Source organism: Ylistrum balloti, unplaced genomic scaffold, assembly GCF_031769215.1.
Source record: "Ylistrum balloti isolate Yb309-2 unplaced genomic scaffold, AGI_CSIRO_Ybal_v1 Utg369938, whole genome shotgun sequence".
Lineage (NCBI taxonomy): Eukaryota > Metazoa > Mollusca > Bivalvia > Pectinida > Pectinidae > Ylistrum > Ylistrum balloti.
Genome location: NW_026782047.1, coordinates 642,157 through 659,318, shown reverse-complemented (window position 1 = coordinate 659,318; position 17,162 = coordinate 642,157). Strand labels below are relative to the sequence as shown.

General features: G+C 34.9%; 1 protein-coding gene across 1 annotated transcript in view; it reads left to right on the top strand.

Annotated features, from left to right (window-relative positions):
- The window catches only part of LOC132547193 (serine/threonine-protein kinase tousled-like 2), a 45,601-nt gene that overhangs the window by 13,800 nt on the left and 14,639 nt on the right, over positions 1-17,162 (top strand). The window contains exons 5-9 of the mRNA XM_060210955.1: positions 10,633-10,691; positions 11,769-11,939; positions 14,186-14,278; positions 15,592-15,702; positions 16,697-16,833. Of these exons, the coding sequence (XP_060066938.1) occupies positions 10,633-10,691; positions 11,769-11,939; positions 14,186-14,278; positions 15,592-15,702; positions 16,697-16,833 (571 nt within the window). The remainder of the gene's footprint in view (positions 1-10,632; positions 10,692-11,768; positions 11,940-14,185; positions 14,279-15,591; positions 15,703-16,696; positions 16,834-17,162) is intronic.

Sequence of the window (17,162 nt, the reverse complement as noted above, 5' to 3'; positions counted from 1 at the left end):
CTTCAGTAAATGTGAGTTTAATCGGAAAACTTTGTCATTACAGGATTGCAATTGCAATGTTACATCTCAAACATTGTTTCGGTTTATTCTATCATAGCCATCTTAAGATAATGTATTCGTAATGAAGGCATGTCACGAAGTTGTTACCAGATTCTTGATTGAATGAACCTCCAGGTGATTTACTGTACTGTACTGTAATAACAGTACCAAAAGGTCCGAACCATATTCTTCATAAGGCCATTGGATTACTCATGAAGTTTGAAAGAAAAAAATAAAACCTTATGACATGTGACAACATCTCTTTATTTCCATTGTTACAGCATTTATTCACAGTAATAATACACCGACACTTTAAATTCCCTCGTTTTAAACTATCAATTATATGGATTGGAAATACCTAACGTTTACAAAATTGAAAAATTCCTTGACTGGTGTGACGTAGACTGGTGGAAACTTAAATTGAGATTACTCTAAAGGCAGCTATTTATAAGAAAAATGGGGAGACAACTTTGCTTATGAGGATCAATTGAAAATTGTGGTGTTGATATGTAAAACTAATTTCACAGTTTTAAAGACATGAAAAAAGACAAGTCAGCAATTAGATTTAGTATAATATCACCAAATCTCAAAAGTAGGGCTCATCTCCATGAAGGGATTATAATTTATAGCAGTGAGGGTTTTGTGAAGGCTTTTTGGAACCAATAATGGACCCTATTCACTATTGAAATTATTTCATATTTCAGTGAAATTTCCAAATCAAGCAATTCCCTAATAAAAATTTCTTTCCCAATTCACCAATTTCCTTCCCAAAATGAGGGGAAAATGCCTAATCTCAAACCAATGGGGAAAACAGAAAGTCATGACATCTCCACCAAACATGTTGAGTTCAACAGTTGTTAAGGATAGACTGTCCAACATTGTATGTATAAAATTATAGATTTACATTTTCTTGGTAGATATGAGCTTTACGTTGTACAGGTACAAAATACCGCTGTATAATACAGGCTAAATGTTGTATAATTAGCTGCAAGGGCCATAAAAAGAGTTGTAACGAGTAGGTGTCTGAATGTATTTAAATCATGGTTTGTGACTTTCTATCTTTAAAACAATGAGATCTGTTAGACAAGGGCATGTTGCAGACAATTTGTTTAAATAATTGAAGAGGACTAGATTGGTTGTAGGTTTGGTATTTAAATTTATCTTGAATTGCAAATCTCCTGTAAAGCTGTATATAATATACAAATTTTCGTTCAGTTATAACCCAAACTTCTTGCTTTCAAACTGAAATTTAGAGGACAGTGATAAATCTACATGCGAGTCCCGAATCCTGTACTGAAAGAATTTCTGGTTCTTAGTTAGCAGCAGTATTGGTGGGCTTATTACCAGACATGGGGTTATTGTAGAATAATTACGATCTGTAGCTTTAGTGTAAGACTTAATAAAGATCTACACATTGACAAGAAATTTATTTTTTTAAACCTGTTATGATAAAGAAAAGATTAAGAACAAAGTATAAAAATAAGAATTATGTAAACTAATTCATGTTTAAAAATAAACCTTGTCCTATTTATAGCAGCTCTGTAATTCATAGCTTAGGCAAGGTCCACATTTACATAAAACGTTATGTTAATATTGAACTGTGCACAGCAAGTAGTGCCTGCCCAGTTGTATAATCCTGGGCCTGCAAATACAATGTATTAACTGACGGGACCAGCCACTGCCTGCAGAAACATTATCAATGCAGTGATAATAGTATCAAAAGTGTTGGAAAACAGATATTTGTCCTTCACCTTTAGCTTTGGTGTCAATATTTTTTGAAACGGACTATAACTGGGGATATTTGTTACTGCGTTCATCTTTGAAACAGTACATAAGTATAGAGATACTGTGTGATGTATTCGTTGGATAATAGATGTGTGGCTATATTTCCAAGGATTAGCTACAGGCACTGGTGGTGTTACAGTGATATGTATTCAGTATATTTGTTACTATTTAACCTGACAGTGACACTGTTTTGAAGCTTACTGGATAGTAAGATAACCCATACCCATAATTGGGTTTTATTATATTTGACCTGAAAACAATTTGCAATGCCACCACTCCTCCACAACACCCCTTCCAACATAACCATTCATATTTCTGTGTATACTTGTGTCCATTCTTAGGCATTTCAGTCCCTTTCAGTGAAGGACTTTTAAAATCAACATCTTTTGTGAAAAAAAAAAAAAAAAATTCAGATAATTGTATAAAAAAAATCTTTACTATTCCCTTATTTTATCTATTTGAAGGCAGACATACTGATTTTGTTTGAAATTTCATGTTTTCCATAGAGAAAAAATGAGAAAAACAAAATCAGATTATTAGAGTTACAAATATTGGCTCTTAATTACCTTTTCCTGAATAACAAGGAATAACTTCACAAAAGGAAAATAAAAATTATTTCAAATTTGCTGTTAATTTATTGTGACCTGAAGTATTTTAAGTTTATAGCTGGTCATTAAATATTAAAGCAGATCAGTGTAGGATGATCTGTCATCCTACATGATAATACATGTAGTCTGTTATTCAGTCGAGGATCAAATAAATATTTCGAGATTCTGGAATCAATATTCCATTTGTCTGGTAGTGTACATATTTTCAATCTAGCTGACTTGCCTTTTGGCATTTAATATTTTCCTTCAAAGTCAGATGAAATCTTCAAAATTTGACAGGAAAAAAACAGTAGTTCAAAATCAAAAATCAAAATCAAAGCAAATATTTTATAAATGCATAAACCTCTTTTAAAACATAATTAAACTAGCCTAATTCTAATTTTTCCTTTCTTTGTAGTTTGAAAAATAATATGGTGATACATATGTTTGCAGAGTTCGGTGTAGATTAGAATTTTAAGCTATTAGGGTAGGTATGGATTAGATCTCATGTTACCATGGCAACATGGGGTATTAATTTCTGTCTTTCTTGTTTGTTCTTTTCTCTGCTTTGTATTCTACTTGTGGTGTCCCTCTTGATACATGTTATCAACAGTCTCAGCAGGAAAAGGAAAAAAAAAATTAATCACTAAAATCTATTTTCTGCCACAGTGTTCATTTCAATTTAATATGAAAGGTAGAGTGCCTATCTTATTCTATGAAAGCTTGTTGTTTTAGGGCCTTGTAGCATAACACTCATCTTATATATTATATGAACGTCTACTTTCTGCATGTGAAATGTCATTGCGGTATGTAGGAGCTATGCTACAATTACATTGCTAGCACCTTACAGATATGTATCCTAATCGTGTACACACATGCTGTCTATACTGTTTCTGTGTACACCTTATACAGGAAATGCTAGGGATAAGTTGTCAATTACACATAAATTACACTTAATCAGGCCCTGTACAAACATTACAGCTTGCAATTGACTTTATATGAGTTTAGTATGGTAAATGTCCCTAAAAATCGACTTTGTATGAGTTTGGTATGGTAAATGTCCCTAAAAATCGACTTTGTATGAGTTTGGTATGGTAAATGTCCCTAAAAATCGACTTTGTATGAGTTTCCTTTGGTAAATGTCCTAAAAATTGAAAATTGTTCAAATTTGTTTGCATTTAAAAGACAATGTATTAGTTATCCTAAAAAATTGAACTTAGTTGATATTTTGAACAATAAACAGGCAAATTTAGATCTGGCCTGTCCTTTAGGAGAAACATTTCTAAGGGGGGAAAAATATGATTGAAAAATTATGGTAGAAATGTATTTGTAAAGGTTACATGGGACTTTGAAGCAGACCATGACTCAGCCTATTACAATACTTCCTGGAAAACTGGATAAAATAGGTTTATAGGGTGGGCACAAAGATTTAGGGCCTAGAGTAGAGTTTGCAAACAATCCCCCACCCCCTTCCCTTTATGTTTACAATGTATAAGTCCCAGTAATTACCTGTCAGTAGATCACGTCCAGTTGGTCGGAGAAAAGCATGGTTTCAATATCAAGACAACAGTGTATTAATTGTAAAAATAATTTCAGGTAATCAAATTTTGAGATTCATGATCAATTAACATATCTAATTTCCTTTTTTTTTTTTTTCATCAGTTCTTACTAAAGAAAGTAAAATGACACTGAATCCCAAGTTTGCTGTTAATTTTTTCCCAAAAATCTTAAATCATAGGTTTAAAATGATCATTACATAACTAGATGCCATCTTGTATGATAATGGTTTTCAATACAGTACATGTTCACATTAGGTTCCAGCTGATTATTTCAACTGGGTTTGGAATACAAAATTAATACCTTTGAGTATTTAAAATCCCTAGTGTGGTGATCCCAGATAGATCTCCATATATAAAGAAAAACTACATGTTTGTCAAAGAAATATGAATTTTTTTCCCATGGCTAGTTTTCTCAATGATAAATCAATAGAAGTGAACGATAGTATAAAAGGCACAAAAGTGAACAGTACCTTTTAATACAAATTTTAATACAGTAGAGGCAAACAGCATCATACAGCTGTCAGTGATGCTGAGTCCTAAGTATTGAAGCCGAGGTGGTAACTGATAAAGAGGTCTGGATGAGGAGATGCACGAGCACCATAATTCAAATAAATTTCATAATTTTCACATGTCTGATAATTTTACAAGAATGTTGAGTACATGTGTATGATTTAAAATGTGGCATTTAGGTTACGGCAAATCTGAGGGACTAAAAGTCCATGAGCAGTGTCTACCACCTGCTATATCGAAGAATGTACAGATGTAGGCCTTGTGGAGTCATATACATGCCTCAAAGGTCTTTGGATGTCCACAAATTTCAGATATGTTTAAAACTGATATACGTGCCTTCATGTAACACATATTACACACACTGACTGCTGGACGTAGACTGCATACACTGTCGTAATCAGTGTTACTGTTTAAAGTAATCACCTGCAGTTCAAGAATCGTCATGACAACAGGTCTTGGAGTGGCAGTGCATTGCTATGATATTTAAAGGGTAAGGTTACAGATTGATGCTTTACTGATATAGAACACTCTTAGATATGTTATACTGCCGAGGCTTGAAACACAAAGAACGTAGCTGGTTTCTAAGTCTGTTATCTCAACTGCTAAATCTGAACTGAACCTTGTGTAAATAAAACAATTTTCAAAGTCACTTTCCATATCATATTTGTAATCTATAGAGCAATACACTTTGCACATTAGGCCATTGTCCTGCCAGATACGTGTGAAAAAATATTGCTGTAATTAATTTAACTGTAAAAAGTCTTCAATTGATTACCAAGGTACTTGACATAGTTTATCTGAATAAGTGAATAACATTCAAAAGACACAGACATGAGCCTTCATCACAGAATATTGAGTTTGATAACAGAGATGTGATGAATGAAATCATATATAAGATAATTTTTTACCCATTTTTTTAAACTATGTGAAACCGGCATGTTTTTTGGCTTTGTTACAGTACATGTGTATGGTAAGATTATGAGGTGTCTAGATAATCCGGTGTGCTAGGATTACCTGTAGCACCAAGACAGTTGTCAGGCACCATGTTTGACCCAGGGGTATAGTTCCTAATTATTCAATCCATGTTTAGTGATGGATCATAGTTCACTGGTAGCAATTTAACAGGTCTGATTTTATGGATGATTGATAATACCTTATGGAATGGTGAACAAGATGGAGTACAAACATACTGTACCGTATTCTACTAAATAAAGGACCTGCTCTGATGACAATACCTCATTATTTTCCATCGAGAATATATACTCCACATAAAAGCTGAAAATTGGTCACTTCATTGATCTACAAATCAGTTACACATTTTAACTTAGCGTCCTTATTTACTTGGTCAATGAAATCATTTGGCAGAATTTTTTCTTTTTCAATTCATTATTTTTCTTTGCATCCAAAGTTTCATTTTTCAGAGTATTTAGGGCAGTTGTTTTTTTTTTGTTTTTTTTTTATTCGTTTAAAGTTTACTGTGTGTTTGCAGGGCTCTCACATCCCATTTTGGGACTGGGGCCCGGGTCCCGGGGCCCTTAGAATTGGGAAAATAGCAGCGTTTTCCTTAGAATTGGGAAAACTTGGGGTCTAAATTGGGAAAAAAAGATACTATTTTGCATTGGGAATGGAGCCGAATATCGGCCCCAAATCTTGCAGATCTAGAGCCCTGGTTTGTGATATATAATATGGTGTATGTTATTCCTGAGTGTGTATATTCATTCATCCTTGTTTGCCCAGTAATATTTAAGTAGGAAACTGGTATTCTTAGAATACTTAATTATCAATATTTAATGGAGAGAACAAAACTAGATATCTGTTTGACAAGTTCATTAAAGATGAATTTTTTTTTATTTTTTAAATCTTTTTTTGTGAAGTTTTGTAGACTTCATTTATTACTTTGATTTCATTCAAAAAAAATGTTTAAAAAAATTCTTGTTGTTGCTTACATATTTGCAGAAAAAAAACTTTAAAATAAATGATACTAGCAATATGCATGATAGAACTTAATGTCACTTTAAGTGTGTTTGTTAGACCTGTGTGATACCTTAGGTCTTAAGCCTTGTCCTCCATTAACTCAAAATCATATTAAAAGTCCTATGTTAAGATGACCTGAAGATAAAGCTGATCAGGAGCTACTTGTAAATAGTTACCTTGGTCAGGTTATTCAGAGTGATTATCATTGTGAAGCATCTGGAAAAATTAAACAAGTGATTACTTGTCATATGAAACCTTCTGGTAGTCAATGGTTTAGAAAGGTAATCTATTTTCACACTAACTAAACCTGATTGTTGTTGTATATACACCTGTGATATTACCACAATTATTCTTAAATAAGGTAAGTTCACCACCCCCTCAAAATACCAGAGGTTATAATCTCTTACTGATTGTTACCGCTGGAAATGCAAACAAATGCAATGGTTGTCTTCTAATAAATCCACCTTGCCTTTGAAGTCTTTAAAGAAGTTGTGTTGGTTATCTCATTCCGAAAATTCTAGGGGTTACAATCTCTGCAGAGATTATTAGTGATCGTAACCCCTGGAATTTCCAGGATGAGGTCACCAACACAACAGGACTCTTAAGAGGAAAGGTGGACTTACTGAAGAACAATGATTGCTGTTATTGGCATCATGTAGATGGGCTTATCATGAGGTATAGGATCGGATAATAAATACGGTAATATACCTGGGCTGTCTTTAAACATTACAAGGCCAGTAAAACAGGAACAAGAGAACAATCCTACTCCATTATTCACTAATAAGATAGGCTCATATTGTAGCTTTAAGGGGAAGGAAACTTATTTTTAAAAATATTTTGATTCTGCAAGTAGAAAGGTCATTGTCTTGTGATATATTGACATATTTATGTTCGACCTTCCTAGTGGCAAAATGTTTTCAAAATGAAATGCTCCATGTTTCTATGCAATGACATTTGAGTGTGGTGGTTCAATCAATATTGAAGATCGTATCATATAATGTTGTAATGTTGTATGCGAGTGGCAGTGTACCAAGGTGTTTATCCACAGTAGCAATCTGCTGCAGGCTACAGTGATAAATTTGTTTGGTGTCAAGATTGGCTCAGCCTCATATGTAATAGCCTAGATAATAAGCTTGGTTTCTTGTTAGGGCTTTTATTTACTCTATATATACTTTAAACCCTGTCCAATTGGTCCCCGAGAGAGTTGATAGAAAAAAATAAATGAAATTAGTTGAAATAATTGAAGTTTTTAAAAATTAGTATGTTTTTTATAATTTTTCTCTTCCTTTTTTTTTTAATTTCAAACAAAAACCAAAAAAAATCATCCTTGTAAAATGATTGAGCTTTTGAATAATATATAACACTTCATATTTAAGATAATTTTTGTCAGACATATAATAAAACTAGTTTATAGTTAATAGGTAGTAGAAAATTCTAGTTGGTAGCCATAGCAAGCAGAATCTTACATATTCTGAAGTATTTTTGGTAGAACAGTGTGCTTTCAAGGAATTTAATTTCCTAACCCTCATGCTTGTATGTGTAAACATATCGGGCAACTGCAATGGGTGAACTGAAAAGCTTTGATGGAAGGAGGTGAATTGAAGGTAGAGAATAGCAGCAGATTTGGCCTGTGAAATAACACCATGCTGATTATTTACTTAAAGTGCCCTGAGTTTGTAATGTGATGCATTTAACGGCTCTATGGTTAGCTGCTGTAATGCACTTCTGTTTTCAACTTTAATTGAAGGTTTTGTTTTGTTTGGTGCAGTGATAATATATGGGTCTCGGAGGTATACGTATTAGTCCTATTGTATATGCTGGGAATTAGCTTACTGGCACACACGCTTATACATGTTAAATTTTAAATAGTACTCGCTTTGTACAGTGTTCAGAATTCTGTACTGACCACACCTACAGACAATGTAGACAAAACTGACTATGTAGTGTTCAGAATTCTGTACCGACCACACCTACAGACAATGTAGACAAAACTGACTATGTAGTGTTCAGAATTCTGTACTGACCACACCTACAATATAGACAAAACTGACTATGTAGTGTTCAGAATTCTGTACCGACCACACCTACAGTGTACACAGAATGTACAGTGTTCAGAATTCTGTACCGACCACACCTACAGTGTACATAGAATGTACAGTGTTCAGAATTCTGTACCGACCACACCTACAGACAGTGTACACAGAATGTACAGTGTTCAGAATTCTGTACAGACCACACCTACAGACAGTGTACACAGAATGTACAGTGATCAGAATTCTGTACCGACCACACCTACAGACAGTGTACACAGAATGTACAGTGTTCAGAATTCTGTACCGACCACACCTACAGTGTACATAGAATGTACAGTGTTCAGAATTCTGTACCGACCACACCTACAGACAGTGTACACAGAATGTAGTGTTCAGAATTCTGTACCGACCACACCTACAGACAATGTACACAGAATGTACAGTGTTCAGAATTCTGTACTGACCACACCTACAGACAGTGTACACAGAATGTACAGTGATCAGAATTCTGTACCGACCACACCTACAGACAGTGTACACAGAATGTACAGTGTTCAGAATTCTGTACCGACCACACCTACAGTGTACACAGAATGTACAGTGTTCAGAATTCTGTACTGACCACACCTACAGACAGTGTACACAGAATGTACAGTGTTCAGAATTCTGTACCAACCACACCTACAGACAATGTACACAGAATGTACAGTGTTCAGAATTCTGTACCGACCACACCTACAGACAATGTACACAGAATGTACAGTGTTCAGAATTCTGTACCAACCACACCTACAGACAATGTAGACAAAACTGACTATGTAGTGTTCAGAATTCTGTACTGACCACACCTACAATATAGACAAAACTGACTATGTAGTGTTCAGAATTCTGTACCGACCACACCTACAGTGTACACAGAATGTACAGTGTTCAGAATTATGTACCGACCACACCTACAGACAGTGTACACAGAATGTACAGTGTTCAGAATTCTGTACTGACCACACCTACAGTGTACATAGAATGTACAGTGTTCAGAATTCTGTACTGACCACACCTACAGACAGTGTACACAGAATGTACAGTGTTCAGAATTCTGTACCGACCACACCTACAGACAGTGTACACAGGATGTACAGTGTTCAGAATTCTGTACCGACCACACCTACAGACAGTGTACACAGAATGTACAGTGTTCAGAATTCTGTACCGACCACACCTACAGACAGTGTACACAGAATGTACAGTGTTCAGAATTCTGTACCAACCACACCTACAGACAGTGTACACAGGATGTACAGTGTTCAGAATTCTGTACTGACCACACCTACACACAGAATGTACAGTGTTCAGAAGTCTGTACCTCCCACACCCACGAAAAGTGTACTTTAAACACTAACCAGTGTACACCATGTAACCACGAAGATCAGAGATTTATTTTATGTCTCTTTGCTTTATATACATCTTCTAGGTTTAGTTCTGTATATTATGTACCTCTTTCACATTTCTGTATTTCTGTAAAGATCAGGTGTTGTGAAAGATTCACTACACATGGCACTTTAAGCATTAGAATCTGATAATTGATAACAAATGATTACCCATCTTGAAAAGTTGGAGGAAAGAGTGAAAAATATTCCGAAGCAAAATCTAAATCTTTCTTATAAAGTAGGAACAAAATGACTGGGATAAAGAATGTTTTTGTAAAAGTTATTAAAGTCAGTGATGGAAATGAGGTTAATTGATCAAAGCTTTAAGGTTGTACATATTGTAGATATGGACTAACTGTACCAATGCATGCATCAAACCAATTAACAAGAACTGGAGAGGCAAGATGTTTTCTGGAATTATTATGTGGGTCTTTGACAGACAGTTTGGACAAGACATCAGCCATTATATATGGCTCTAGGAGACAAGTTTGACCCTGTGTATGTACTATACTGTCAGACATCAAAATTAATGTGATAAAATGCTGTTTATGGTGTCTGAGGGAAAATTATTTTGATCAGCATGATAATTTTTTATATAGTCTATACTGGACCTAACTAGTGTTCAATATTATATTACACAAACACAAAGGGCAGGTCAGAATAGTTTGACCATATTCTTATTTGGTGCTTATTTGTTTAACTTCTTCTGTCTTTTCAGATACTCCAAAGTCCAACCGACCAGAAGCCAATGGAAAGAAAATCAATGAATATTTCAAGGTACAATTACTGGAAAGTTTATTTAAATGTATGGTCAGTGCTGTCTGACAACATGTTAGCGGTCTTCTTTAGGAGGAAGTCGGGTAGATTTTGACAGTCTGTTTGATGGGTTTGTCATAACGTGAACAACCAATTGAGATCTGCTTGTAGTAGACGGTAGCTACATCACTGAACAACATATGGGAGGCATGCCACTTGCCAGAGCAGTAGGGTAAATTGTCTTGCCCAAGGACACTTACAACAGCATAGACTGGTTGATTTCTCAGCTTCCTGAGAAACATGAACCACCAAGGATAGGGAGCATGAACCACACAGTTCCCATCTTCATCAGAGATTAGGCAAAGACTCCCTGACTGAACTATCCTGACCCAATAGCTTTTGAAGACCTGGTTGTTGCATGCCAGAAGGGAAATCAGATAAAAACCTATTGTTTTGATTAAATATAGCTCATAGTTGCAAAATACTTGTCCAAATCCACGGTACTGGATTTATTCTCTCTGCATTCAATGTCAGAACATTAAAATAACCACTTTTAAGTTTAGTGAGTTTGATGAATAAACTAGCCTTGGAAGTTGTCATTAAATATCTGATATAAGTTTAAGGTACGGAAAATGTGTCATTGTTTTTAAGAATCGCAGTCATATGTAGAGAATTCTAAAGTGATGATTAAAGTCTGTAAGTAAGTAAAGTTCAAGTATCAAATAGATTCATACATAATACATCAGATATGACAGAATCCATTGTCACAAGTTAAGGATTCATGTCAAATATAATGTTAGGTCTGTGACATGACACTGAAGGATATGACAATTAAATTTTGTTAAAGATTAGGTAGAGAGCATTGAATCCTGTACATTATATTCTACATGGTTTAGGCAGAGGACATTGAATCCTGTACATTATATTCTACTTGGTTTAGGCAGAGAACATTGAATCCTTTACTTTGTATTTTAACTGATTTAGGAGAAAGAAATGGCCAACTTCCAAATTAAAACCTTCATTTATTGATCATTTGAAATATAGTAAAAGGTGCCTCTTCAAATATTTATTACATATAGTCTAGTTTATGTTTCACAGCAGAACCAGTCACCTAGTCGTAGTGCCAACAGTCAATCGGCCGGGACCAAGTCGCCCTCGCCCCAGGGGATGAGCTACAGTTATACTGCCCCCTCCCCCAGTAATCACAGCAATTCTGACAGTGTTGGCTACCCTCCTGTACCTCTCTACCATTGTAACAAGACAATACAGGTAGGTAATATCATCATGTATACAGGTGATATGCACGAAGGTTACATCAGAATATTGCTTTATACAGGTAATATTAGAAGTGGTTATGTAAAAACGTACAAAGTTCATATAAACTAAGTAGAAAGCTCAGAATGATACTTACGCTGCACACAAAGAAAAAGATGTGACTTACATCTATAAAAAGTTGGAAATCCAAACTGCACTTTTAGATTAGGCCTGGCTGTATTATGTATTGTAGTGTATGATGATGAATTTTGTCTTATGTGTTGAAAAAAAATACAGCTAGAGGCTAAATTAAGGAGAACTCTTTGACCAATCAGAAGCAAGGATTAAACACTGAATTATTTAGTTGTTATCATTTCGAGTTGATGAGGATGATATGAATTGTCAGTCGATGACATGAAATGGCATCCCCCGATGACCCCAGCAAACGAGTCGATGCCAGTTCCAAAAAAGAAGAAAACTGTAATATTTGTATTTCAATGTTAAGCCTAATGTTAAACCAAACGACAGCACTGTTGCATGCTTGGAAACCATGGTCTCTATCATCTTCACCAGACCAGACAAATAAAAACACCAAATCCAAACGTGCCAAAAATGCAGTCCTTGTTAGATGAGTTGCATTGTTAAAAGTAGAAAAAATATGGGAGGCATCATTGTGTTATGACGCCAACTTTGTGTTGTAGCTGCCAGCAGAAAATTCAAGTCAAACAACGGTATATTTGTGACAGGTTGAACCAACCACCAACAAGGTTCAGACTATTTTGCAAAAACAGTATGCAGTATGGAGTTTTCAGTTACATATGTAAAGATCTTAAATAAGTGTTGCCCGTCCTTGTTGCTGCACTTTTCAGCAGGCTGCTATATCAGTCCCACACATTGTCTTTACCTGGGGGTACACAGTATACTAAGGACACAAAACTACGGGGGAACACTGTATTATTTGACTGTATTTACGTATCACTATATATAGTAACCTACATATAGTAAATTACTATACAGGCAGGTAAGGTCTACATACATGTGTAACTTAAACATAAATGGTATGAATGTTTACGAATTTGATTAATTTAATAAAATCTGTTTAAAAAAAGCAAATCACCCTTATGAAGAGAGATATTTCTGAAAATATCAGTTGTGATGTAGGCATAGACCTGTAGCATGGTCAAATCATCTATGTATGATATGAATTATCATCCCTGCCATATGCCATGTCCTGCTGCTGTCTCATCTCTTTTTGATATTATTTCGCATTCTAGTGCATGATCTATGTGGTTTGTTTTTGTTTATTGGACCAGTTGTGTTACCTCCTAGTCATGTACATATTCTATAACAGACTACTGTACTATTGGATAAGCAATTTTTGTGAGGCTCAGTTTTTGTGTTATTAAAAAAAGCAAAAAAAAACTGTTTCCTAGACAGTTGATTTCATTGATAAACCTAGCTCAATAAATCTATTGGTACTAATGTTAACAATTTGTTGACATGTGAGTATTTGTGAAATGAACTAAAATTAATTACTGATGTCAATCTTCTCTTCTTTCATAATTTTCTTATGGCTGAAATTGCACTTTGGAGTACCATGCAGAATATTGACCTTTTCATTGTCAGTCCTGATGAGGGAATTATCTTAAACTCAATGTACTAGATAAATCAACTTGGAAAAAAATCAATATCACTTCAAAATAATTCTCATTAGTTGACTACAAAATTTACTGTTCAAGTTTCAACGCTTTGTTCTTACACAGAAAATCTATTATGCAAACAACTATTTCAAAAAGATTTTCACTCCTCAGAGCAAATTAAACTAATTCAGGCTTATCAGGTTTATATACATACCAATTGAAAAATTGGTATCGTTCAAAATACTTAGTAGAAAATTCTACTTCCAACATATTTCCTGACTAAAATGTTTTAAAATATTATATTCTGGAAAATCACCCCCTATTGGAGATGGTATAACCTGCTACCCCATCATACTTTCTCAAATTATGGAAGATAACGTTTTTCGAATCAGTTATGTTTTGCTGTGTTTCACTGGCAAAAAAAGGTGGTTTTTAAGAGTTATATAAAAATCATGATGTTTAACAAATTTTTTTGAAAATCTGACAATTTCCCAATTTATGAAGGCATACGCTGCTTCTAACTTTAGGAATTAACGAATTAACAAAAAAAGCTCTGCAAATTTACAGAAATACATTACATCAGTTTTAAACCCAGTGTATGCTTATTTTGTTTCCTTACAGACGGACTTGAACCTACAACAGATAGTTGTCCTTGAAAACAAGTCATCAACACACATAGAACAGAAGGATAGCAAAATAGACGACCTGCTACGGGTAATTATCACCACTGTTTCAAGCATTGTCCTTTTACTTTCTGGTAACAAAACAAACACCAGAATTCGAAGTCAAAAAATAAAATAATATAAAAGTGTGTCATATGTACACAATATGATACTGGATATCTGAGAACAAAATGCCTGAATGGGATGTAGATATACCTTAGAAAACTTAGCTGATTTGCCTGATTATGGTCCACACATACTGGGATGTTGATGTAACGAAGGATATCAGTATTTTGAGGTTACAAACATCACAACAACTGAGGTCATACCATGGAATTTGGTCAGGTGATGGAAAGGTTTATTCTTACTGTTACATGCCTAATTATTTAAATTTGCTTGTATTTTTTTACAGCTTCAGAATTTTAGCATGTTCATGAATTCATAGTTATACCAAGCCATTATTTTATCACTGAATTATACTGCTATTGCCATCAAGCTAAGACTATATTTGCCTTCAGCCACTGAACCATGTCCATACTCTCCTTCAACCATTTACCCATGTCCATGCTTGCCTAAAGCCAGTGAAACTTTTCCACATTTCCTTCATCCACTGAACCATGTCCGCATTCTCCTAATGCCATGGAACCATGTCCTCATTCTCCTACAGCAACCAAACATTCTCCTAATGCCATGGAACCCTGTCCACATTTTCCTACAGCAACCAAACATTCTCCTAATGCCATGGAATCATTTCCGTATTTCCAGGTTACCATCCAAACCATTGAGCACACTTGCACAGTGTCTTTAACCTTCAGTTGTACTGAATGTTGTTAGGGCTCTGTAATGAATGGCTGAATAGATGTTTGAAAGGGCTGTCGAGTAATAGAAAGGGCTAACAGTTTGATTGTATATTCCATACCTTTGTGTGTGTTTAGAAGATATTACATGCCATGTTCAAACTTATGTATCAATTTTAGAAATTTTTTTAAAATCTGATTTTGAATGGTTTTAACTTCTGACCAAAGCAATAAAATATCGCGCAATTCTGGGAGTTGTTTAACCAAAGTTTGGAGGCAATGATCGCAGGTTATTGTTTGTTTGATCAAAGTAAATTAGGTGATTCAACGACTCTGTTTGCACTGTTATGACACTATCAACAAAACACATTCTGCCCCAAAGATCATATACTGATCACACAAAATTGTGTCCATGTGTGTGTGTTTTCCCTATAGACATTTTCTATGTTAGGATTTGCAGTATGCTGTCCAATCTTACTTTGGATTACAGGCATTTGGTTTAAATCTATAAAGTTGGTAAGTCGTTGTCTTGGTCTGGATAAATCTCAACTTTTTTTCTATTTTACAGCAAAATGATGAATTACGGCGACAATTAACGGCACAGCAGAAGCTTATAGAAAAGCATAAAGAAAACTTACAGAAATGTCTCAATGTTAACAAGTCATTATTAATAGAAAAGGTTAGTATCTTCTTATACTGGAGAACTTGTGATTTATACAGCTTGGCTTGCCATCTTTCCTGATGTATTTGAGAAATTTTTATATGAAGGAAGAATTGGAAAGGCCTGCTACATCTTAAGGAGAGATGCAACTAGCCATAGTCTTCTGTATGTATGGTTTTAGCATTGTTATTTTGGATTAAATGATGTGAACAAAGGATAATTCAAGTTCAATATCCATCAATACATCAATAATGAATAATGTCATTAAACTACACAGTATGTTTGTTACCGCAATATTATCACACATAGACAGGGTTTTCCATAAGAGCCGGTTGCCGGCCAATTTGACCAGCTGCTTTGATCATTTGGCCGCCTATACCAATCCAGTTCCGTAATAATGTTCCGTACACGACTACACGTACACGGCAGGCCAGCCTCCTACTTTCACTACACAGCCTACTACTAACAAAATTATGGAAAACCCTGCATAGATCAATTGTCTGACTCATTATCCCTGGTGTATGGCAAAGGCTAATTTTACTCCTGTGTAGAACTAACCATTTGAAGCTAGGCACATGAAGAAGACAAATTCCCTTTTTCGTATTTAATAAATATACCAGTAAAACATTGTCTTAATCCCAGAACCCGAAAATAAACCACTTCTATCCATGGTTCGGTTTCCTGCCTATTACTTTTAAAACAACAAGGAAAATACTGACATGTTCAAAGAATATTAATTCAAACTAAAATTTGATGAAACTATCGTAAGAACAAAAATTATCTGGAGAAGTACAAAGAGAATAAAACCAAACTTCCAGGTCTTCTGCTTCGTCGAATGAAATCTCCATTCTCAATTAAAGTTGATGGATGGTACCCTTTAACAAAACCTGTGTTGCAGGATTGGGAAAATTGTTTTACTGGAATAGCTGTTAGCATGACTATCAGTAGGACATGGTAAAAGACTTTCTAATATATGATGGTTATTTCTCCTAACTATGGTGTTCATTGACAGAGTAAGCTGGAGAAAAAGACAACGAGACAGAAATGTATGGGGGACCGTCTGAGACTGGGCCAGTTTGTCACACAGAGACAGGGTGCTACGTTTGTGGAGAACTGGGTCGATGGATGGGCCTTTACAGATCTGATGAAGTAAGAGTTGATCATCAAGACAAAACATTTGGTCCATGTGATAGTATGAAATGTTAAATATTTGAACGTCCATGAAATGGAGCGTGTTTGATATCCTGCTAATAAGGCATGTATCAAGGAAAATATTATGGTCACCAAAAGAAGAATGATATAAACCCTTGATGGATCTAGAGAGGGTCTAGGTGGTTGGTTTGAACCCTCAATTTCCAATTTTCAGAAAGAATACTAAATTCCACTAGCCTGACAAAATTTGGAATCCGTCTCTGTATACCAGTAAATAAAATTTCTGACTGGTTTTCTTAACATTTCACTGATTTGCAATCTTAACA